This window comes from Plutella xylostella, chromosome 30 (assembly GCF_932276165.1).
Source record: "Plutella xylostella chromosome 30, ilPluXylo3.1, whole genome shotgun sequence".
NCBI classification, from domain to species: domain Eukaryota; kingdom Metazoa; phylum Arthropoda; class Insecta; order Lepidoptera; family Plutellidae; genus Plutella; species Plutella xylostella.
The window spans coordinates 702859-727756 of record NC_064010.1 but is presented as its reverse complement, the minus strand read 5'-3'; the positions used below and the strand labels follow the sequence as shown (position 1 = coordinate 727756).

The 24898-nt window shown below is 38.7% G+C and overlaps 2 protein-coding genes across 4 annotated transcripts in view; one reads left to right on the top strand and one right to left on the bottom strand.

Moving 5' to 3' along the window:
* LOC105396541 (zinc transporter ZIP9) lies at positions 1-7576 on the top strand. Of its 2 annotated transcripts, XM_048631891.1 has the most exons (7): positions 1-307; positions 1126-1324; positions 1700-1810; positions 4206-4261; positions 4891-4973; positions 5644-5762; positions 6141-7576. In XM_048631891.1, the coding sequence occupies exons 1-7, from the start codon at positions 212-214 to the stop codon at positions 6359-6361; spliced, it is 885 nt and encodes a 294-aa protein (XP_048487848.1). In that variant the 5' UTR covers positions 1-211; the 3' UTR covers positions 6362-7576. The 2 variants fall into 2 exon arrangements, with proteins under 2 accessions (XP_048487848.1, XP_048487847.1); XM_048631890.1 differs by lacking the exon at positions 4891-4973 and having other exon boundaries at positions 3-307; positions 4206-4344.
* A 389-nt stretch (positions 7577-7965) lies between these two features.
* LOC105391748 (fatty acyl-CoA reductase wat) overlaps positions 7966-24898 on the bottom strand; it is a 42829-nt gene continuing 25896 nt past the window's right edge. Inside the window, exons 4-15 of one of the 2 annotated variants that reach the window (XM_048631887.1) lie at positions 20992-21107; positions 20338-20460; positions 15966-16150; positions 15737-15820; positions 13490-13599; positions 13002-13087; positions 12251-12366; positions 9953-10075; positions 9406-9525; positions 8684-8874; positions 8403-8469; positions 7966-8202 (exon numbers count right to left, since the gene is read on the bottom strand). In XM_048631887.1, the coding sequence (XP_048487844.1) occupies positions 8100-8202; positions 8403-8469; positions 8684-8874; positions 9406-9525; positions 9953-10075; positions 12251-12366; positions 13002-13087; positions 13490-13599; positions 15737-15820; positions 15966-16150; positions 20338-20460; positions 20992-21107 (1424 nt within the window). In that variant the 3' untranslated portion in view covers positions 7966-8099. The remainder of the gene's footprint in view (positions 8203-8402; positions 8470-8683; positions 8875-9405; positions 9526-9952; positions 10076-12250; positions 12367-13001; positions 13088-13489; positions 13600-15736; positions 15821-15965; positions 16151-20337; positions 20461-20991; positions 21108-24898) is intronic. The other variant, XM_048631888.1, reaches the window with a different exon arrangement.

Sequence of the window (24898 nt, the reverse complement as noted above, 5' to 3'; positions counted from 1 at the left end):
TTTGTCTATGGCACAGTTGTGTTGTCAAAGTTGCCAAATAGTTAAGTTCGGATTTCGATAGTTTTATTAAAATTCTATGTATTAAATAGCTTGTTGTGAAGTGAAACATGCAGTCCAAATAGCTGATTATCCATTTAGCTAGTTACCATTTGAAAAAGCACACGTTTCTTTTTATTTTTACTGTGGAAAGTGGTTTTGAAACATTGCGATCATGGAAGGGACTTGGGTGCTGATTTTACTGGCTTTGGTGATGCTGGTGGGGTCCTACACAGCAGGAATCATCCCCCTCAATGTCAGCATGTCTGAGGTAAGCGGCCTTCCAAATTTTGAGGCAATATTTTGGAGGGAAACCATTTTTTACTCGACCTAAAAAGTGGGTCGAAGTGGCTCAATATTTTGCTTTAGTTCGCATTTCTAAGTTTCGCAACTTGCATTTACGTATGCGTGATCGATAAATGAAGTAATACTTTAATATCCGCGAAAGCGGTATTTGACTAATTGTCATAATAAAATGAATAAGAAAATATTTCTTTCATTGACTTTAAAAACTCAATCTTACAGTTTTGGGCACTTTTCGTTTTGTATTATATCGAGTATTAGGCATGCATAGGCTTATTAATATGCTATCCAATTGCAAAATTTATGACCATAACATTTACTAACAAACCCCCCCAAATAAGTAGTCACTTTCATTCAAAAGTTGATTTATGCTAAAATAGAATAAATATTTACTTTATTCATAGAAAACAACTTATGTTATCACATACATCCCACAAAACCAAATGTTAATATGGTTTGACTTTGGGTAATTTATTTGGAAGTTACAGCTTCCTTGAGATGGAATGACACATTAATACATACTCACTCAATACTACATCCCTCCTTTTAATCCCTTTCCTAAAACAGGGGGTGTTATTATATTACGCGCTTATTCATAGAAAAGTTATAGATTTTTTTAGCTATGAGCTGTTTCATCCCTCTCTGTCAATAAACAATTAAATTTGTTTTTAAATTAAAGGGGTTGGTATCTATTAAATTGGCACAAACAGTATGTAAGTAGAAGTAACATTGAAGTTTTATTCCTGTATTCCTGCCAACCTTTCAAACTTTCCACATTCTCCACAGGACAAGCTGAAGAAAGTGACAATATTCGGTGCAGGCCTGCTGGTGGGCACGGCACTGGCCGTGATCATCCCCGAGGGGGTCCGGGCATTGTTCAGTGACACACAGAAACCGACAGTGCAGAGCGAGGTGTTCACGGCAGCGGCTGTTGACACACATGAAGGGGATCTGCATTCTGTTATCGGGATCACTTTGGTTTTGGGTGAGGTGATTTGTCATGTTATGCGAAAAAAGTCACTGATTGTGTTTTAAAGTTATATAGATTTAATCAAATGAAAAAACAGTTTAGACTAGATGAGATGGTCTAGTAAAACATTATTAAATCTAAAGATTGCCTGATGTTGTTCCTTGTTTTGAATGGTATTTTATCCCTATACTATTTTTATTTCAATATTGTGTTAAAGTTGCTCAGGCTATATTAACCTTATTGCAATGACTCAAGGTTCTATACCTAATGTGATAAAAATCAGCCTTTCCCTTTGAAAAGACCCTTTTAAGGGGCTAGACAAACTTGAGAGTGTTTGTACAAGATTCTATGCTATGTGAGCTATGTCCCTAATGTATCCTCCTATTCCAGGCTTTGTCTTCATGCTGCTGGTGGACCAGGTGTCCTCGCGGCACACGGACTCCAGCAATCCCGTGGAGAAGAATGTCACTGCTACTATTGGACTAGTGGTGCACGCTGCAGGTAACTTACAAAATAAAGTCAATCTGGAGGGCTAGCACAGGGCGCAATGAAGACTAAAGTTTTGCATCGCGCTCACTCACATCGCGCAGCCTCAAGAGTGAGCGCGACGGAGACTTTTGTCACGTCTTGATTGTGCCCCGTGCTGGCCATTTCTGACACAGGAGTGATGCTGCTAAATGATTTTTTATTGCAAATTTTCATTGGTGGTACTCAGATATTTTATCATATCCATCCTCATCATCAGCCTGGTTATGGTCAGCTTCATTAGGAGCTATACACTTTTGTACCTTGACCAACTAACAAACTGTGAGCCATGAAGCAAAAAAGTCATTCTGTGAATTTTTTTTTTTTTTTTTTCTTTCTTGTTGCATCTGCCATCAGTCGCCAGACTTTTATCAGATTTGTGGAAAGATCATTGACTGAAGAATTCTGTGAAATTAGTACCGCACCACCGCCGCACATTAGCTATAAACGCGTCGCTTATCTGTCAAAACTGACATAACTTGTATAGATATGACAGCTGATTGACAGATCAGCGATGCGATTGTTATTAGTCGGTGGTGGTAACCCCACTGTTAACTAAAACACACACAAGCTCACACGATGAGTTGCGCACGGGATCTTGTTTTGAAATCGTGGCCCGATGGATTTCAATAATGGTACATAATTGTAACGTGTAATAGTTACAAGGGGCCGTTTCGAAAATCAATTTTATCTCGAATTCTTTATCGCGTTTAGCTTCAGTAGCTTGATAAGAATTTAGTACGTGACCAATTGACTAATGATATTGAAGAAATAGCATCATACTTTCATGTTGTTATTTTCTTAAGAAATAAACTTGCCGGTAAGTATAGCAATAGACATACATTAAGCCCCTGTTCCACAATGTCTGGTTAGTCGCTACCTGTCGGATAAAATACATGCTGTCACTGTCTAAAAAATAATAACAGAAAGAGACAGCATGTATTTTATCCGTCAGGTAGCCACTAACCAGACATTGTGGAACAGACCCTTAGTGTTATACGTACGAACTACACTACATAATGGTCGTAGTAGTACTTACATAACAAGTGAAAAATAACATAAGTAAGTATATACTATAAGTAAATAGAAAATGATGTAATTTTCTGAGGTATTGTGTGAACATCTGTTTCACAAATCAAATAAGTATCTATAGCTACAACTATCCGTAATACCAGTATCATTTGTTAATGTTAGTCAATATCATAATGTAAATGTGTTTTAACTTCTAAACGTAAAAATATAATCGACTTAAACGCAAATACACAACCCGGAAGAATCCACTGCAGCACATCATCATCAGCCTATAGCAGTCCACTGCTGGACGTAGGCCTCTCCCAAAGCACGCCGCTGGATGCGATCTTTAGCTTTCCGCATCCAATCATAACCAGCCACCTTTCGCAATTCGTCACCCCATCTAGCCGGAGGGCGTCCCACACTACGTTTGCCTAGTCGCGGCCTCCACTGCAGTGCTGCAGCACACTAGACAAAGATCTCCCATCTCCTCAAATCTCACGCTTGGTAGGCGGGATGGATATAATATAAAAGTCACATATAACTCCTCATACAAAATTCTCTAAAGCCTTGCGCAAACGGGGTATTTGTCTGTCAATATAATAAATAGGCATCTTCCCCCAAAAGGGTTGTCAGAGAGCTCGCAAGCGGGCCACCCGCTTTTTACTGTACATTTTGTACTCACGTGATAAGTCACAAGCCGTAGTCGTTTTATGAATAAGTACAATGCATTTAGGGTACGCATCCAGAATCTAGATATATTATGCAGGTATCTTCACAATATTTATCTTCACCGTAACAGCGGTGGTATGCATTGTACTTAAATTCCAAAGAACTCATTGGTACGGTCAGGTGCAGATAAACCTAACCCCCTCTCATAGTAATAATTCTTCTGTCATGTCAGCGCCGGACTCGAACCCGCATCTCTGGCGTGAGAAGCGGGCGCATACCCGACTGAGCTACTACCGCTCTTCTTTTCTACTAGTTTAGTTTACCTTGCAAATTATGATATGCTGAATGTTACTTTAATAAGTGAATAAAGGCTTTGTCAATCAGAACGCGTTGCTGCTAGCGCTGGCGCTCAGACCATGAATTTTCACCGTGAACATGAAGTAAAATGACTCGATGAATTTTGTAGGAAAATTTTAGTTCTGCTACCGACCGCCAGGGGTGCTGTTCATATAAAATTTCTCGATGAATTTTACTTCACGTTCACGATGAAAATTCATGCTAAGGGGTCTGTTTGACGTTATTTTACGATACATCTTAGCGTCACAGCGTGGCGTCAGTTATAGCGCTCTGACGCTAGTACCACGTTCTGTTTGACGAAGCCTTAAAGATATTATATTCTCCCCCTTAGCTGACGGCGTGGCGCTGGGCGCAGCCGCCACCACCTCCCATGCTGACGTGGAACTGGTGGTGTTCCTGGCCATCATGCTGCACAAGGCGCCCGCCGCCTTCGGGCTGGTCACCTTCCTCATGCACGCCGGGCTAGAGAGGTTAGTGAAAAAATATATTTAGTTAAAAGTTCCAGAAGCTGACGGTAGATGGCGCTGTTAGTGGTTTTTGTAGGGCGCTCGTAAAGTTTCCAAATTTCCAATAGGTTTCGGCGCTGTTTGTGGTTTTTGAAGAGCGCTCGTAAAAATTCTAAATTTTTAATAGGTTGCAATAGATGGCGCTGCGTTATCGCTATTAATAGGACGCTGACTACAGAATAACCAATCAAAATCGCGTTTAAATACATACAGCCGCTACACGGGTTCCTTATCAACGTCGATAAACTCGTTTGATGCGCGTTTGACCAATCACAGCGCTGTAATAATGGCAAAACGCGATATAGTGACGTTTATCGTTACGTCGATAAACTCGGTTAATGCGCGTTCCACCATTCACAGCGCCGTATTTTAAGCATATCGCGATATAGTAACGTTTAGCAGCAGCAGATTTGTAGCCTTATTAGCTATAGAACAAGCCACAACAATACCAGAATGACTATATAGTCCACACGTCAGCTAGTGGAGCATGCCCGCGCGCGCGTAGAACTGGTGGTGTTCCTGGCCATCATGCTGCACAAGGCGCCCGCCGCCTTCGGGCTGGTCACCTTCCTCATGCACGCCGGGTTAGAGAGGTTATAAGGGAAAAGTTCTAGAAGTTGCCGGTAGATGGCGCTGTTTATAACTTTTTATTTAAAAACAATGTTTTTTCACCTAACTTTGCATTATCTGATATAGGTAATCAAGTTTGTAAGCATATCCCTATTATTGGTTGCAGTAAATATTTAGATTATGATGGCATTCTAAGTTATTCTAGTCTGACATAAAGCATAAAATATAATAGCATATATAATAGCAAATATCTGCATAGATAAGTAATAAACTTGGCGCTGTAAACTTTGTTCTTTCTAAAGTTTTTGAAAAAAAAATATCTTGGGAACCGCATCCTGTTTGTGAGTATGTGTGTATAATAATAATATGTTTGTTACTTCTTCACGTCAAAACGGCTGAACAGATTTTTACGAATTTCGGTATGGAGTAAGACAACTTTTTAAGGCGAAGCAAAGCTAACTTTTTATTTTATTAATAAAGTGTGTATAAATAGATAAATTCCCCACTAGATGGCGTTTTAAACAGCATAATTTATTTAATATCCTTCCACCCAAAGGTTGTCTGGAAGAAATCGCTTTAATCGATAAGACTGTCATTTGTACATAATATGTCTTGTGAAGTTTTTTCTATTTTTTCCATTTTTTGTGTACAAATAAAGAATATGCTATTCTATTTTACTATTTTCTCTCTCAGGAGCCGCATCCGCCGCCACCTCCTCATATTCTCGTGCGCGGCGCCGGTCATGACCCTGCTCACCTTCTTCTGCATCGGCGCGGAGAGCAAGCAGACCATGAGCGATGTTAATGCCACTGGTGAGATGTGTTTTATTATAAAAAGGTGTTCTAATACACTCACTGGCAATAAAAAAATTCCAGTGAGGTGAGCAAGCACCAAGTTACACCTAAGCGGAAAATGCTAGGTTATTGACGCCGTCTGCAATATTGAAATACATTTAACAGCGCACCAGAATATTAACAACTATAAACGAAAAAAAAATGTTAACATTTTAAATATATATTTTTTAAATTGGCCCATTTAGTGTCGGCGTTTTGTAAGTGGAACTTTTTTATTGCTCATAAGTATATTAAGTTGTACAAAGTACCTATGTTTTTATTTGTTTTGTGAGTTTTCGACCAACTATATTTTAAACTAAAGAACTATTATTAAGACTCGTCATTTCATCCTTCCAGGTATAGCGATGCTGTTCTCAGCCGGCACCTTCCTATACGTGGCGACAGTGCACGTGCTGCCCGAACTGACACACCCGCACTCGCACACTCACACGCTCCTGCCCACAGACTCTATGCCTCAGAAGAAGGCGGGTTTCGGCAGTTTATCTGTGTGCGAGACCGTCATTCTAGTCTGTGGCGCTTTGATGCCGTGTGTGCTGACTATGGGACATCATCATTAGGATTCAAATACTATGTTCTCAGGGCTTTCTCACCAGGTCAAAATGTAACGTGAATTGTACAGGTTGTTGCAAAAAGGGTATACTAAGCCGAAAGGGGGTGACTCAGGGGGTCATTCTGAGCAACTTTTGTTCTACGAGTTTTGGAGATTCGCCAATAGTATACCATTTTTGCAACAACCTGTATAAAATATCACTGCATAAATAAGCAATCCCATACAGACGAGTCCAATCGTTTTCCTGTGAATAGAAGCGCTCACTAGATGGCGTTAAATCAGAAAAAACTTGGGGAAAAAGAGTAGGCGTTCACTAGATGGCGCTGTTAAAAATAAATAAGCTTTCTTGAATGTGAATGATTATTTGTGGATAGTAAATATTAATTTTATATGTGGTATCAAATTCATAGGTAAGGCTGTGAATAATATTTTTATGTGTATATTTCGTATGAATACGTAGTAAGTTTATCGGTTTTTGCCAATTAAAAGAGGAAAAAAACACTTGAGTTACTTCCTACATCATCATCATCATTATTAGCCAATAATCATCCACTGCTGGACATAGGCCTCTTCCTATATAACTATACTTAATTACGCAGTTCAATAATTAATTTATAGCGATCAAATTGAAGGTTAGTGCCTTTGTTTTTTGCCCTAAACTGGACAAACCATCAAAACTGGCTCAGCCGTTCGTGATACACAAAGTATGAGTCAACTACTCATATTTCTCGGGGTTATTTAAACCATAGTCTATGAAACTTTGGACATGTTAATCATAGGCTGTGTTGGTGTTTGAATACTCGTTGCCAATTTTTTAAACCTATGAAGATAAACTTCACCAAGAAATAGAGGCTCATAGTAACTTCTTGTAATTTATACTTATAAGTAATGACGAAAGCCTAAAATTTATTTAAAAATGTGTTTTATATAACAAATCTTTTGGATACCTATGTACATGACATAATGACGTTTAAGCGATATGTTTTATTACATTATTTAGATAATTGCGTCCTAATTTTCTTCTGTGCAATCCGTAGATCTTCTGTTATGGGTGCGGTTATTATGAAATTACGCTCAAAAATTTGTTTGTCAAATGTACATGTTGTACTTATAATTTAAGCATTTATGTAGTTACGTATTTAGGAATTTTCTAAATGTACGTAAAGTTTGGCATACTCCATGGAGTTTAAAATATCCATCCGGTATGCACTAATATTTTTTTTTTAATAATCTGTAATCAAACCAAAATTATTCAAAATATTTTGAGAAACTTGTACCGTACATTTCAATATCGAGTAGGTGTTTTGAGTCTGTAAATGCTCTGTATAAATGTATAGACATGTTTTATATTGTATATAAGGATATGATATATTATTAAATTTTATGTCCCTATAAAATCCATAGTTTTAAAATAAATTGCTTAAAACATAAATATATTTTTTCTTTATCCAATTGAATCACAGTGAAGAAGTTGAATTATACAAAGACTTTGTATAAAATCATTTATTTTACTTAATTGTTAATAAGATTAAAAATAAATTTAATAGCTTAAATTATAATATCAATAAATGACATAAGTACAAAATAATTTCAATTTCAAAGTGGACGGAATAATATAATACGTTTACTAAGTACACTTACATAATAATTATAAAATACAGAAAGTCCAGCTTGCTAAAATTGTACTTAACTTACAAAAGGCATATTTACAAAAATTATAAGCTACAAATTTCACTCAATATAAATTAACCAAAGACAATTCTAGACATGAACCGTAGAACGTAGTATGCGATGTTGAGGACCAACCCCAGAGTTACCAACTTAAGTGTCAAATGCATGTAGTACAACCTGAAAAGAAAATAAAACTTTTGTAATCTCTTTAGTATTCGAGTCAGCCATTAGATAGAGTTTTTTATTAAAAAAACCAACGCTACAAAATCGTCTTATTCGTTTGATACATACAGTAAGTATTTATTAGATTCAGCCGTTAGATAAAGTGAAATTAAAAATAAAACGTTTGGTTTTGTCTTGATAAAAAAAGTAATTACCTGTTCCACTTCTTTCTAGCCTCGGGCAGCGTTGAAAGGTCATCTTTTACGAGGTAAACTCGAAGGCCTGCAAAACAGTATGTATTATTACTATTTGTATCGTGAAACTATAACTGTATATTTAAAACTACACAGATGTCGTGGCTGAACTTTTTAATTCATAATAAACATTGTGAAATGCTTTGAACGCGCGCCACAAATAAAACAAGTTCAAGAAGTCACAACTAGATGGCGCCCACCAACTACAAAAGCCCCATAACTCGCCACAAGATGTCGCTTACCGACTAAGAACGTTTCGGCCAAGTACTCCCAGTTCATGTCTGCGATGCTGAAGGGGAATACAGCTTTGTCTTGTTCGGAGAGGGTGTCCCACATGTTGCGGACGGATTGGTCGGAGAAGCGCCAGTCTTGTGTGGAGAAGTAGAAGAGAATGTTCGCTAGCTTCATCACTTTGTGGTAGAACTTCAGCATTCTGGAATTAAAAATGGATTGTTTGGTTATGATTATGTAATGTTAGAGAGAAGTATGAAAGTGAGTGCTATATATTAAAATTTATATTGTAACGATTTGGGTTTTGTGTTCCTGTTATGTAACAATGTGTGTGTGTAACTATTCGGTCGGTATTATATTCTATTCAGAGAGAGAGAGAGAGAGAGATTTTGGAGGTTTAAAAGACTGGAGTTTATCCGCTGAATATTGAAAACTCTGTAGAGGATGTAAGAAGTTAGATGGACGTTTAAATTGCATGAAGATGCATTTGACAGAGTATTGGCCTGATAAGTTAATGCATCATCAAGAGTAAAATTAAATAAAGTTTTCATGGCTGCTGGGATTTGTATGCGTTTTATTAGTTTCTAACGTTACCAACAGGGGCGCTGATCAAGATGTCATACAAATTGCTATCGAATTACGCTAGCACCTTGAGTTGACAGCATTTTTTCGCCTCACTGAAGCTTAGAGACCATATAGGAAAAAATATTTAAACAATTAACAAACAACTCACGCGCGTCTCCGCCCCACAATACGACAGTAGCCATCAATGATCAGCGCCGGCAGGTAGTGCAGGAAGAAGTTGTAGAACAGAAACATGTAGTAGTTGCTCGTAGGGTTCAGACCGTAATACCTGTAGAGAAAAATGGGGGCTTTTGTCACTAGATGGCGTTGTACTCTTTTTGCTGCACTTCTTTCTTTGTATGTAATATGAACGGGGGTGTCAAAATGTTGTTGCAGTGTTTGATACTAGATGGCGCTGTACTGTTAGAAAGAAATAGGGGGTGTGAATAGAAAAATTGGGGTTTTTTTCACTAGATAGCGCTGTTAGTGTACTGTCAGCAGAATAGAAACGCCTGACCCTCCTCTTATAGTAATAATGCTTCTGAGTGGGGTCAGGTTTCTTTGCTCCGTACTGTACTTTCAGATGCCAATAGATGGCGCTGTGAACAAATGATTCTGTGATCAGTGTGTAGATTTGTGTAGACGTATGTGAATTAGCGCCGCCTATTTAGCAAATAGCCAAGCAAGTGGGTTGGTAGCATGACACCAACACTTACCAAACAGCCTTAGTAGTGGGCTTGTCGATGCCGTGCTTCCTGTTGACCTCTATGAACTCGCCCCACGTGACCGGGTTCTGTGCCCCGGACACGAAGTTGTAGATCGGGATGTGGGATGTTTGGCTGGAAGGAGAAATTCATGTTTAGTTACAATTACTTAATTAATTACAACATCGAGTGTTCGGCGTACGGTCAGGTGCAGAGAAACCTGACCCCCTCATAGTAACAATGCTTCTCAGAGGGGTCAGATTTCTCTGTCTTTACACAAGTAAAGACAGAGAAATCTAATCTGTCCAATCATTTTACCACAGTGACTAATCCTACCCGGCCGAACGATATTATGAAGAAGTATTCATTTGATACGGATAAAAAATACTTAAATTACTTTGATAATTGTTTTTGATTCGTATCTTAACATTCGCTATTTATGAGTTTATTAACTTTTATGCTGACCCATTTTCTAAATCAATATTTTATGGCGGTAAATACTGTTTATGACTTTTTCTCTATAAAGTAGCTGATACACTTACAATTAATTTAACGCTTGCTAATTTAACAAGACAAGTGATAAGAATTACCTACAATCGATTTTCACCAGTTGCACTCACGGCATAGATACAATAAGTCACATGCATAGAATGCTAAAGAAAATCATTTTACTAGTTATATTCACCGCAATAAGCGATCAATATGAGCAACATGAGGTATCGCAAAATGAGCTAGTGGAGTTTCAGTGGCTGGAGTATGAAGAAAACGAGACACCATACAGAGGAGAAGACTTCCCAGTGAAATACTTGCATTTGGAGCCACCATCCTCACGTGAAGACCTAGACTTGTATCTAGCCGCCCTAAACCGGACCATCACCTACTTACTGCCCATTGGAAATGACACGGATCTAAATATAGCTTTCACCGGCTACCACTCCGTTTTTACCTTGAAGAGAACCCTTAGAGACCACAGCCACAAGTTCACAGCCCCACAACTGGCCATGGTGAAAGAAGTCGTGCATAACATCAAATATCTACTGTCGCATTTCACATTGTGGTTCAAGAATGGCGAGCATGAGACTATAAGCGAAATTATAAAGATGTACAGGGATGATGAGGCTGAAGTGCGGACGTTGTCGACGTTCCAGCGAGGCCGTTTAGCTCCCTGGCTGCGCTCTGCCCTTCGCCTAAACACACACGCTCAAGCCATGGACACCGCCACGTTGGACCGCTTGGAGTACCACAGACTAATGCTGGACATCACAAACCATCACATCCAATTGAATGCGTCAGACCAGTGCCTAGCTAACATCGCTCGCAATCCAGAGCCGTCTTTAACTGGGCCTCTAAAACGTTGCGTCGCGGACAGATTCTGTGAGGAAGCGATGTCTGCTGTTCCCTCCATTGCGTATACCCTCAGCCATCGACAGCTGAACTTAGAGCTCCGGAGGTTAGACCGTCGCTGCCTCGTCACTTCACCAGACAACATCGACGCTCTCTGCGCGTGGATGTTTCGAGAAGCGGTATACATCGCGCGCCGAGGGTTCTTCGCTCAAGACATGTTTGTGGAACACGTGGCGATGTGTGGCGTCCATGAGGAGATGAATCGGCCGAGCTGGTATCGCAAGATGGCTGCCATGGTGGACGAGAAGGGCTGCGCTTCGGAGTCGTTTACCTTCAAGGTTCGACACGCAGCGGCGCAGTTTGAAAGCGACGGGCCGTGGAGAAAGCTCGATCATGCGACAAGAAGCAGGAAAGTAAGGAAGTGGATTGAGGATGAATGTGACTTCCATCTGATGGCGGTGATCATGTGGGCGCTTTCGGGGGCTGTCAGACACGCCGCCTACTGGCTCTGATAACCTAACATGACTGTGTCTATTGAGGAATGGTCTCCTGACTGGTTTGTGAGTACTTACAGTGGGACTCATTGAAGAATTGGGACCAGAACCTGAGTTCAGCAAGAACCTTGGGCTGTGCGAAATTTACTGCTTAAGTTTTTTTTTATCACAACATGATTAATTTTATAATTCCATTATTTTACAAATAAATAGCATACGCAAGTTCTAATTGTTTCATAGAGCATGATAAAATAATATTATAGTTAATATCAGCCCACCTTTTGTACATGTATTTTTATATTTGTGCAATAAAGAATTAAATAATAATAATAATAATAATATTTATTAAAAAATAAGCATTGGTTGCAAATTTAATATTTACTATTTAATGTACAACCTGGAGCAAATAAACCTGACCCATTTCTCTCTCATGCCACAGTTACTTAAACAATAATAATATTATTATACTAACTTCTCCTTAAAGTGCTTGGCGGTGTGCCAGGCGGAGGCGAGGATGGCGTTGACGGTGAGGTCCACGGGCACCAGGTCCGCCACCTTGCTCGTGTCCATGTACATGGTGCGGAGGACCTGAGGGGTAGATGGAATTATACAGGGTGTTAAAAAAAGGTAAATAAGGAGAAATAAGAAAATACCTATACAGCATTAAAAAAAATACTTAGTTTAACCACTGAATGATAATGGTTTCACTTTGTTAATCACGCTCACGTGTGATTTTTATTTTGGGGCAAGGTATTTTTTTTATCTTTCGCTCTCTACCAGTATACTTACAGAGGCTGCAAAAGCAATTTTCATGAATTTTGAATTAATGATCTTCTGTTTTGTTCTGTTTACTCATTAAACTCCATGCCGTAGATAAGTACAACCTGAGGCAACGAAACCTGACCCCACTCAGGTAGCATTGTCACTCAGGGAGGGGTTAGTTTTCTTTGCCTCAGACTCTATAACTGACTACTGAGCCGAAGGAGTCGGAATAAGGTTCGAGTCCCGGCTGTGGCAGATATTTGTTTAAAGATAGATATTTGTACTCGGGTCTTGGGTGTTGATATTTATATTTAGTATCTATCTATCTATGTATTTGTGTAGATATATCAGCTGTCCGACACCCATAACACAGGTTCTGCCTAGCTTGGGGTCGGATGGCCGTGTGTGAGATGTCCCCACATATTTATTTATTTATTATCTGCATGAAGCATGTAACTCACCCCAGTGCCGATCCCGATCATCAGACCTGTGGGTCCGTAGAGGCTGTCCGTCCACCCCCGCACCGGCTCCTCGTATGTAGACACCACTGGAATACAAACAATTCATGTTATGAATTTGGCGAAAAAAAATAATCTATATTTGTGTGGCCACTGGACCTAAGCTATCCCTAGGTTTCATTTTATAGAATGGAACTGTTATAGTTTTAATAATTATCTTGTGACTTTGTCGAGCTCAAATTGGCTGATATTTCGATGTGGTTACTAGATGGTGATGTAAAAACATATTCTGAATAACCACTACAAAATTAAAGCAACATTTTTATCTACTATATATTTTTAGAACGATATTTGGTAGATTTATAAGTCATTTTACAGCTATGAATATTTTTAATTTATCATTTAGGGTGCCTTTCCCTACATCTATAGCAAAGTAGCATAGCATATGTAGAAAAGCACTTTTATCCAGTATATTTAGTTGGCAAACATACCTATAGCCGGTCGCACGATGCAGATGGGCATGCCCTCCCCGTACTTGCGCACGGCGGACTCCGCCACGGCCTTCGTGAAGCAGTACGTGTTGGGGTACTTGCCCAGCAGCCTTGGGAATGGAAATAGGTAAATAATTATTGGTATTTATTGAGAAACATAGGTACTTAATAATAACAATACTCAATAAAATAATAATTAAAAAAATTAAAAAACCGACTTCAAAAAACCACTAAAATGAAAGAAATAATTTAAGGTTTACACAAATTCTACTCGTATGTGACAGTACAAATATACCTAAGCAGGAACTGTTCTTTTTTTATGTTGGTGCGGTGACAAAGTAATCTAAAGAAATATGGCACCAACTTCAAAAAAGAACAGTTCCTGCGGTAAATGAGGTAAAGTATCTCGGCATATGGCTAGACCACCGCCTAAGCTGGTCTAAACATGTGGAGAAAACCCTAAGTAAAGCAACAATATCCCTATACCAAACTAGGAAACTTGTTGGATCCAAATGGGGACTCAAGCCAAAGCTGTGTAAATGGTTGTACACAGCGGTGGTCAGACCTATAATAACATATGGAGCAGTGGTTTGGTGGCAAAGATCGAACCTCATTACTGTGAAAAACAAACTACGACAGTTTCAAAGGCTTGCATGCGTTTCAATCACTGGATGTATGAAGTCAACCCCAACAGCCGCCCTAGAAATAATTCTAGGACTTCCACCACTCGATATTATCATCAAGCAGGAAGCTAAAGCGGCGGCGATAAGGCTAAGTAACATGGGACTATGGTCAACGAATACTACTGCACAGGGACACAGTCGCATACTTGACATTGCCAAGTTGTCGGCTCCCGGGTCCACTGAATGCAGCGACACTACTATAAAGACGTTTATCTTCAACAGAAGCTACACTATCCAGCGAGATCAGTGTGGCACATCAGACGAAAACAATTACGACATCAATATCTACATTGACGGAGCCAAGAACAAGAAGGGCAGCGGTGGAGGTGTCTTCTGCCCGGAACTTAATTTACAATACTCTGTCAGCTTCGGGAACAAAGCTACTGTTTTTCAGGCAGAAGCTGCCAGCCTACTTGACGGAGCTACACAAATAAAAGACACAAAAAATAGCAATATCTGCTTCTACACAGACAGTATGGCTATTTTAGGTGCCTTAGGCAGAACTGTAACAAAATCTAAATTAATTTTAGAATGTCACAGAACACTGGAAAACCTAAGCATTTCAAATAATGTAACAGAGTACAGTGGATTAAAAGTCATAACGATAACATAGGAAATTGCGAGGCTGACCGACTAGCAAGAATGGGATCAAATACCCTACCAATAGGGCCAGAACCATTTATTAGTTTGTCATCAAAGGCAATAAGGCAAGTTCTCACCGATAAAACACTATCTGAACACAATCAGGAGTGGAAAAATCGTGTAGATTGCAGACAAACTAAAGCGTTTATTGTATCACACAACCATAAACTTACACGCTACTTACTCAACCTGTCCCGTAGTAATATATCATTAATGGTAGGATTAATAACAGGACATTGTTGCGTGAATAAACACTTATATACCATAGGTAACTCAACTAGTCCCTTATGTAGGACATGTAAGGAAGTAGATGAGACGGTTGAACATATTCTGTTAGCTTGTCCACCTACTACAGAAACAAGATTATCTATTCTTGGACCAACAGAGCGCCTACCTCAGCTATTACAACACCCAGGCCTGCTACTCCAGTTTACTCGGGAGCTAGGCTGGCTGAGCTGAAATCAAGGGGATATGTACAAAGGTTCCACTCGAGAGAGCCACGTACAGGAACTTCACCCCCTATGAGAATAGAATAGAATAGACCCCGACGAATTGAGAACCTCCTCCTTTTTTTGAAGTCGGTTAAAAACAATAAATAATTGTGTTAGGAACTTTTTAGTTACTTGGGCTAGTATTTTAACACTGTTTCGATATTTTTGACGATACATATAAAAGTAAGACGATGATAATGACGGCACTAGCTCAATTACCACTACTTACACTTCTAGGATTCAATAACTAGAGCCATCATAACTAAACTGTATCAAAGTTTCACTAAATTAACAATAGATGTCGCTAGCAGTACTCACAATCAAAGAAAGGTTCTTTATAACTTGCTTTCTCTCTGAAGGACAGAGTGTTGTGTCGCTCATTCAGGGATCCCGAATTGCCCGAATATTATCAAATAATGATGATGACTTACTTTGAGGTGATGCCTTCAAGGACTGTGTCGTCTAATTCCGCGACGGCCTCCAAGGCCTCGACGCTCATTGGTGGGTCGTAGAATCTGAAATTTAAATAACAAAAGAGAATTTCCATAAATATTGCACTAATGTAATAACGTAGAAGAGCAGAAAATATATTTTATGTATATGTCAATGAGCAGAACATGACACCGCCATCTAGTGAAATACATACGAACTTAAACTCACTTCTCCTCAATAAACTTGACATGCGTATTGGCAAATGCCGTGGACACGTGGGTGATGGCGCGCAGGTTGCGGCACTCCCGGGCTAGCTTGATGACCTCCTTGGTGCCCCGGACGTTGATGGCGGTGGCTACTGGCAGCTTCTCGTCGAACTTGACGGTGGCAGCTGCGTTTATTATCACTGTCACCTGGGGAGGTTAAAGAGGAATAGTTTTCATAACTGAAGGGGTAATTAACTAAGCTGTGACAAAAGTTTTGCATCGCGCTCACTCACATCGCGCAGCCTCAAGAGCGAGGGTTACAGAGAACTTTAGTCACGTCTTAATGTGCCCGTGCTGGCCCTTCAGGTCTTTATGGGTGAATTTCCCGCAGCCAAAAATTGCGTGGCATCAATGAAATCGGTACTAAAAAACCAAGTTATAATTTTCTAATATTTTTTTCCGGTTAAGTGAAATAGTTATCTATGTGTAGCACTAAATATTGTATTAAAAGGATTCATGGATATTTAAAAAAAAAAGATTAAACCTCCAAATCTTTCATTGCCGTGTCTGTCCCCACGTCACCACGTTTTGTATTATTCTTCATTGATGAAAAAATATTGAGTATTGATAGTTAAACTTAGAGTCATTTGATACATTAATAGTTAAAGTATTGTCTCGGAATACATTTATTGAAATATATAAAGAATATAACGAACGGTAAGTGAAAATTCATGTGTCCCAGAACTTCTGTTCATCGCCGTGTCCTAAACATGATCAAGGATATTGTTTTACCTATGAACTTGGGTGCCCCCCTCAGTGCACTAATCGTTTCTTACAAGTGTCGCCTAACTGCTCGACGTGGAAGGAGGTACATCGGTGCCCGCGTTTTTGCGCTATAGTGAAAATCAGTAAAAATTTTGGGGACTGGACATTTTTTCTTTCATTGCCGTGGATAGATATAACTTCTTTAAAATTAAGTTTGTCTTCTAGAGTAAGCATTCAAAAGAAAGCTTTTTGAAAATATTTACCTTATAAAGTGTTTATTTCTTCGAATAGTTAATACTTTTTTAGTAATTTATATTTAATGCCTTGGTTTTCATCGCCATGCTTTCATTTCCGTGGCTTCCGTGGCCAATATTTGCTATGGCAATGAAAAAAAAGCCACGGCAATGAAAAAAATTTCATTGCCATGTCTTGTAAAATAATTTGTATTCATTGCCGTGGTTAGGTTATTCATTTCCGTGGCCAGGTTATTCATTTCCGTGACTTATGTTTTCATCGCCGTGGAATGCATGATTAGGCAAAGTAACATATCTTTACCATCTTTTACCTGTAATACAGGTAATACCGATCACTGACATATTAGGGGCCGTCCATTAATCACGTGAGTCTCAAAGGGGGGGGGGGAGGGGGTACGGAAAACCTCACGAAACATCACGAGGGGGGAGTGGGGGGTCTCGTTAGACATCACGTGTATTAATTTTTTGTCAAAAACCGCTAGGTATTTCTGAACCGAAATTTTAAACGCCGCAAAAATTTGAATGAGTTTTCGTATGACCTTGATTGACTCGCCAGCCGTTGCTAAGCAACGACTCCCCGCGCGCCGCGAAAGACCGCCCGAGTCGTTGCAATTTTTTTTATACTTTTTCTAGTCTAAAATAGACTTTACATTGACTTCCAAAAAAATACACGTGATCCATGGGGGGGGAGGCGGGTTAGTCCCAAACCTCACCAAATATCACCAGGGGGGAGGGGGGGGTCAAAAAATGAGAAAAACAACCTCACGTGATTAATGGACGGCCCCTTACCTACAGGACTAGTCAAATTACCTCTTTTTGCAATGCGTTAAAACGGGTGCGTATCGCGATGTATAAAAACGAAATATATAATATTATATTAATAATAACAATCACAACATAAATTATAATGAACGTTATGTATAAATAAGATCGGTGGTAGCTCAGTCGGGTAAGCGCCCGCTTCCCACGCCAGTGATGCGGGTGCGAATTCCGGCGCTGACCATGTACCAATGTGTTCCTTTGAATTTAAATACAATGTATACCATCGCTCTTACGGTGAAGGAAAACATCGTGATGAATCCTGCATATCTACCTATTGATTTAGCACATCTAGATAATATGTGAACCCACCAACCCTCTGTGGACCAGCGTGGTGGGAAATGGTCCAAGCTTAGAAAGGCAGCTTAGACCTTGGAATAGAATATTCACATTGCACAAAGGTCCCATTCGAGAGAGCCAGGTGCAGGTACTTACACCTCCCACAGATAGTAGAATAGAATATAATAGAACATACATCTCTGCAGGAACTCAGCTGGATGCTAAGTGGCCTTAATGCTGCTTGCAACGTGTAGGCCTCCGTATGAACTTGGGCTAGACAAAAGTCATGTAGAATGTTCACATAAAACCGGAGCCGGTGATCGTTCGTGATACAACTATCGAAGTTGTGCAATAATATGACTACCGGAGGCAGACTATTCGGCTAGGCAGAAGCATAGAATAACGAGACTAGCACTTGTACTTGTTATTCTATGGCAGAAGTAACTTCGACAAGGAGGCTGAAAGGCGCATCCAACAGTCTTCAACCATTGCGCCCTGCCAGTTATGAAATATGGTGCAGAGACGTGGACACTGATGGTGGGACTGGTCCACCGATTTAAAGTCACTCAGCGTGCTATGGAGAGAGCTATGCTTGGGGTTTCTCTAATGGATGGTACCTATCAGAAAAGAGGTTATACGTCAGAGGACTAAGGTTACCAACATAGCTGTCAAAATATGCAAGCTTAGGCAGGTGGCCGGTAGTGGCTGGATTCGGAAGACCGAGGACCGAGTGTTGTGGCGCTCCTTGGGAGAGGCCTTTGTCCAGCATTGGATGATTATAGGCTGATGATGATAACATGTACATTTCATATTATTATACCAATTAAAATATAATATGATTTAGCATAAAGTTCATAAAATATTCTATCATATCACATAATCTGTGTTAAATTACACAACACCATCAAAACCTCTAGCACCACAACCTTAAGATAGGTGCGATGACGAGAAAAGCGAGGAGGAGCGGTTAAGTGCACATGTTCATCAAAAGCGGAGCGGGGCTACATGGGAGATGCTCTATGTTTAGGTTTTGGTGCAAGGAGTTTTAACTGCGTTATTATTATTGGCGCTATGTAGGGGGACGCTTAGCTGACCAACATGTGCACCTAACCGCACCTATCTTTATATTTTGGTGCTAGGTGTTTTTCCGGTGTTGTGTAATTCTGCACAGATTATGTCATATTATAGTATATTTTATGAATTTTACATAAAATGAACAGTATACAAATTGGATATTATACCTTATGAAAATATAGAAGTTATAGGTAAGGTTTATGATCAAGGTTTGTGAACGTTATTAGTGTGAAATGAAACATTTTGTTTTATACGTCGCAATACGGACCCACAATGCTACTTAGAGAATTCCATACTATATTCTTATTTTTTATACATACTGTCGTTCTTTCTTTCGTTCCAATGTCTATCCAAATATTTCTGCCATACATACCTGTCTAAGTTTGCGTTTCCCTCACAGTCTTTTTAAAAAATTGCAGTGGATTGATTCTTTCATTTCCATTGTATACAGTTCTTTAATTGCCGTGGAAGTTTGTTTCATTGCCGTGGGCCTTTGTTTCATTGCCGTGGACGCTTGTTTCATTGCCGTGAACGCATGTTTCATCGCCGTGGCATGAAATTTTTAATCATCCGTATCTCGTTAAGTTTTTAACTTATCTGCTACCCATTTAGTAAGAACACTAAAATTAACAAAAACTTTAATAAAAGCGTTTTTCTAATATAAAAAACCTTAAGATAAAAAAGTCCACGGAAATGAAGATTTTTTAGGACTTGTTGAAATCCACCCTTATACATAAGTAGGTGTGTTTCCAAGGGAAACCAGAATATTATGAGGTCTTTCAATATGGGTGTTAATTGTCTGCTGGGTGAATGGGAAGTTTCCTGAGATCTTATAAAAAAAAGTATTTATATGATGGTGATGGTGGCATAATAGAGATTTGGCACATACGGTAGGTTTGTGCATTTAAATTTAAACCAACTTTTTATAAGCTGCTAAATAACTTTCTAATATTACAGTTGTTGATCTCATTGGAACCAGAGACCAGCTACCAGCAGTGCATCATTGTGACTTCTTATATTCATCAACGCGCCTCCCGAAGTTCCCAACACATGGCGTTAAAACGCCATTCTCAAACCAACCCATTTTAACACAACAACATACCCATAGTTAAAGCAATATTCTCGTACGGTCAGGAGCAGAAAAACCTGACCCACCTCTCATAGTAACAATGCTTCTGAGTGGGGTCAAACAAATGTACAAACCTTGCTAGTGAGGTTCTTCCTATCTTCCTCGCTGAGGCCGAGCCCCGGCAGCTCCATGTCGCCCACCACCGGGACCACCTTATAGATGCCCTTGGGGTTCTCTTCGTGAGCTCTTTGGAACAGCTGCAAGGGTTTAATGAGGTTAGTCAGAAATCCGAATACGTAGACCAATTCATTGGGGAAAGCTAGCAGCTACCTACATTCTGATAATATCTCTTAACAACATAACTCTTTTTCGGGGAAGATATACTCTAATACACCTTATACATAAAGCCATTCATTATACCAAAACCATATTTTTAGATTGAACATCTAGATCGAAATTCAAGATCAATAAACAGATTTACAACAGATTACTTAGGTTAGTCAGCCGCTAGCAATTTTCTTCTATTACTATTAAAGGCAATATAAGCCTACTTATATGCCATGGACCATGGTGTAGCATCAACCATAAGCAGATTATAGTGTACAATTTACATAGTAGTAGGTAGCATCCTGAATCAAATTTGGGTAGTATTTATGGTATTTATACTTCAAATAGGAAACCTATCCAGACCATGACAAACAATGTTGACATTAAAGCAAAACAAATTATAACGCCATCTAGCGGTATAAACAAGTATTCTCTATTGAAACAGGAAAAAATATACTTACAAAGTCATCTAACATCTCATGTATTCTGGCTCTGGGATCTTTTCCTTTCTTGCTCCGGACAAGCACAAATATTGTGTCAATATCGCCGCAAGACCTCAATAGCTTCTCAATCAATACTGAAAAATGCAAGAGTTTGATAACAGGTTGCGCTGTTAAGTTTATTCGATAATAATTTATTATTTGGTAACGATTTAAAATGTCTATAACTAGATGGTTGCCTGGTTTGAAATATTATTAGGTACAAGATTACTACATACAGAGTGAAACCTGACCCCTCTTGGAGGGACGTTACTGAAAGGGGGTCAGTTTTCTGTGCAGGCGTCTGTACGTAGTAATCTTGTTCCTACTATACTAACTACGGCAGTGTCCGAAACTTTTGTTGGTGTTTACGCTCTTGTTTCTTTTGTAAAGGTACCGTTGTCGGACTCTAGAACTCACTGATAAAATTGCACTGGTGAAGCACTTATGGCGGCATTGCACTCATTTCTGTTTTGAATATTTATCATCATCGCAACCCATCACGTCCCCTACTGCTGGGGCACGGGTCTCCGTAGGTATAATGTAGGAAGGGTTTTAACCCTAGTCCACCACGGACCTAGTGAGGCCTAGTGCGGGTTGGTTATAGGTTCTTACTTACTGATATTTAGGTAAGTAGGTACATAGTTTTTATTGTAAGAAATCTAATTTCAGGTAAGCGGTCCACTTATCGACATCGTTCGCAACGGACGCATCGCATTCAGTATTCTTTGTATAGAAATTCACACAAGTGCGTCCACTTCATTGGCATTACCGACGCCGTTTCTCCATACATCTATGAAAATCTGTTTGGTCCGATAACGTATACGATACCGATAGTAGGTGGAACGCTTACCTTTATGGTAAGACATAGAATTTAATTAGCATCAACTAACCCGGGAATCGAACCCAGGTAAGGCTGTAAGCACTGCACTTTATGCCTATATTATGCTAAAGTCCAGTTTCTCATTTCATAAATCTACCTAACGGACCATTATTTAATACAGCAGCGGTACTTTTTACTACGGAACCCTTTTTTTATATATTTTCGGCGGAAGCCTGACTTAAAGTCTGATTTTAATCTCACAGCAGAAGGGCTAGCACGGATCGCAATTAAGACGTGACAAAAGTTTTGCATCGCGGTCGCTCTTGAGGCTGCGCAATGTGAGTGAGCGCGATGTAAAACTTTTGTCACGTCTTAATTGCGATCCGTGCTAGCCCTTCTGATTGTCCCGCGAAGTAACATATCATTTTATTGGCGAGACAATCGACTGTTGATGAACCGTTCTGAATCTGTCAATTTAGTATCTGTGATTAAAAAACAGACGTTAGTAAGTACTTCTGTTTAGTAGAAATGAAGATAGTTTGGTCTCTCGTTTTGCAGAGATAAGCAGCGGGGTGGAACTTGTGTCTTTATTAAACAAGGAATGATCTTTAAGGAACTAAAATACCTAAAATCATATGCCACGCAAAATACTTTTGAGATATGTGGAATCGAAATCCCTGATCAGAAACTCATAATAATTTGTGTGTATAGAACGCCTACATCTGACCCTAATATATTTATAAACAAACTAGACCAGGTTCTTTATGACATTTCCCGAAAGCAAAAATTAAATGTTAAAATAGTAATAACTGGCGATTTTAATATTGACACACTCAAACCAGGAATAATTAAAAATCGTTTACAAGCCTTATGTAATAATTTCAATTTAAAAATTCATATAAATGTTCCCACCCGGAAAAATTCATGTATAGACCATATCTTAAGTAATATTAAAAACGCATGTGCAAATGTTATACCTCTCTACCTTTCAGACCATGATACAGCTCAGTTTTTGAGGTTTCCAGTGAAACAAAAAATTCAAAAACCTAGGTCATATTTTGTATACAAAAAAGATTACAGTCTCGAGAATATCAACAAGTTCAGAGTTTATCTCAGTAGTCTATCATGGTCAGATACATACTTAGAAACTGACTTCAACAAAGCTTTCAACAGTTTCTACGAATTACTTTGTTTACTCTACAATCTATGCTTCCCAACAATAAAAATAAAGGTAAACAATATGTGCTATAATAAAAACTGGATAAGTAAGGGTCTAAGGAAAAGTTGCGTCACTAAACGGAATCTACGACATATCTACTATAAAAAGAAAAGTAATGAAAATAAAAGTAGTTACTTACTTTATTCAAATATATTGAAAAAATGTATATTGAAATCTAAAAAGAATTGTAACGAAAAATTTATTAGTAAAAGTAGAAACAAGTGTAGAGCAACGTGGTCAGTAATAAATGATCTAGTTGGTAAAACAAAAAGTGACCCGAACAGTATATCAGAGTTAAATATTAATGAAGAACACATCTCAGATCCTACAAAAATAGCGACAGCCCTTAATAATTATTTTATTGAATCTACAAATACCTCCAACGTGACATCCAACACTACCGAACAACAAAGGAGATGTGTTTCGTATGCGAACTCTATATTTCTTTTACCCATGACTACCGCAGAGGTAAAAATGGAACTTATAAGCTTAAACGATACAAATTCAGAGGGATGCGATGGAATCAGTACCAAAATAATTAAGATATGTACTGATCAGTTACTTGAAATACTGACATATCTAATAAATCTATCATTTTCGATGGGTTCCTTTCCGGAAAAATTAAAACTTTCACTCGTTAAGCCACTGCATAAAGGAGGTAGAAAGGATGATCCTAATAATTATCGCCAAATAACACTCATACCAATATTATCGAAACTCTTTGAAAAATGCATGCTTAAAAGATTATTAAATTACTGCGATAAGTATAAAATTATCTCAAATGAACAGTTTGGATTTCAAAAAAGAAAGTCGACCACTCTAGCAATATTCACTCTTATTAGAACTGTTTTGACGAATTTAAATAATAACTATTTTACGACAGGTTTGTTCTTCGATTTGTCAAAAGCTTTCGATTTTGTTGCTCATGATCTTCTATTACACAAGCTACAAAAAATGGGCATAAGAGGACTTGCTCTACAATGGATTATAACATACTTAACGGGTCGACAGCAGTGCGTCGTAGTTAACAAATTACAAGCAAATGAGCTAATGTCGTATTCTTCTAACTATAGAGAAAACAGATGCGGAGTGCCTCAAGGTAGCGTGTTAGGGCCGTTACTGTTTATACTATATATAAATGATATACCGCAGATCACCTATCAAAAAACCATCTTATATGCTGATGATATTTCAATAATTGTAGCCACTAATAAAAAAAACAATTCAGTAAAGGACCATGAAGTGGCCGTTAATGAGACCATTGACAAAATCATCGAATGGCTACAATCAAACAATTTAAAAATTAATTTAAATAAATCTGTATATATGCAATTTAATAATCCGGTTCAATCCAAATATAAATTTAAACTTGACATAGATAAAATAAAGAGTGTAACACAAACTAAGTTTCTAGGCTTAATTATAGACCAGGACCTAAATTGGAAAATACAAGTAGATAATTTGTGTAGTAGAGTCAATAAATTTATTTATGCTCTAAATCAAATAAGAAAAATCACTGATAGAAAAACTGCAGTCATATCTTACCGTGCGTACATAGAGTCTCTATTTCGGTATGGAATCATATTGTGGGGGAATAGCACGGATATAAATAAAGGATTTATTGCTCAGAAAAAATGCATCAGGGCTATTTGTGGGGTCCCTCCTGACGAATCATGTAGAGCCCTTTTCAAAAATCTGGATCTGTTAACACTACCTTCACTCTACATATACGAAGTTAGTAAGTTTGTCAATGAGAACAAAGATTTATTCAAAATAAAATCGGATTTAAGCTTAAGACCTCAAAGGAATGCTAATAGATTAGTTTATGAAGAGGTTCCTAACTCTTC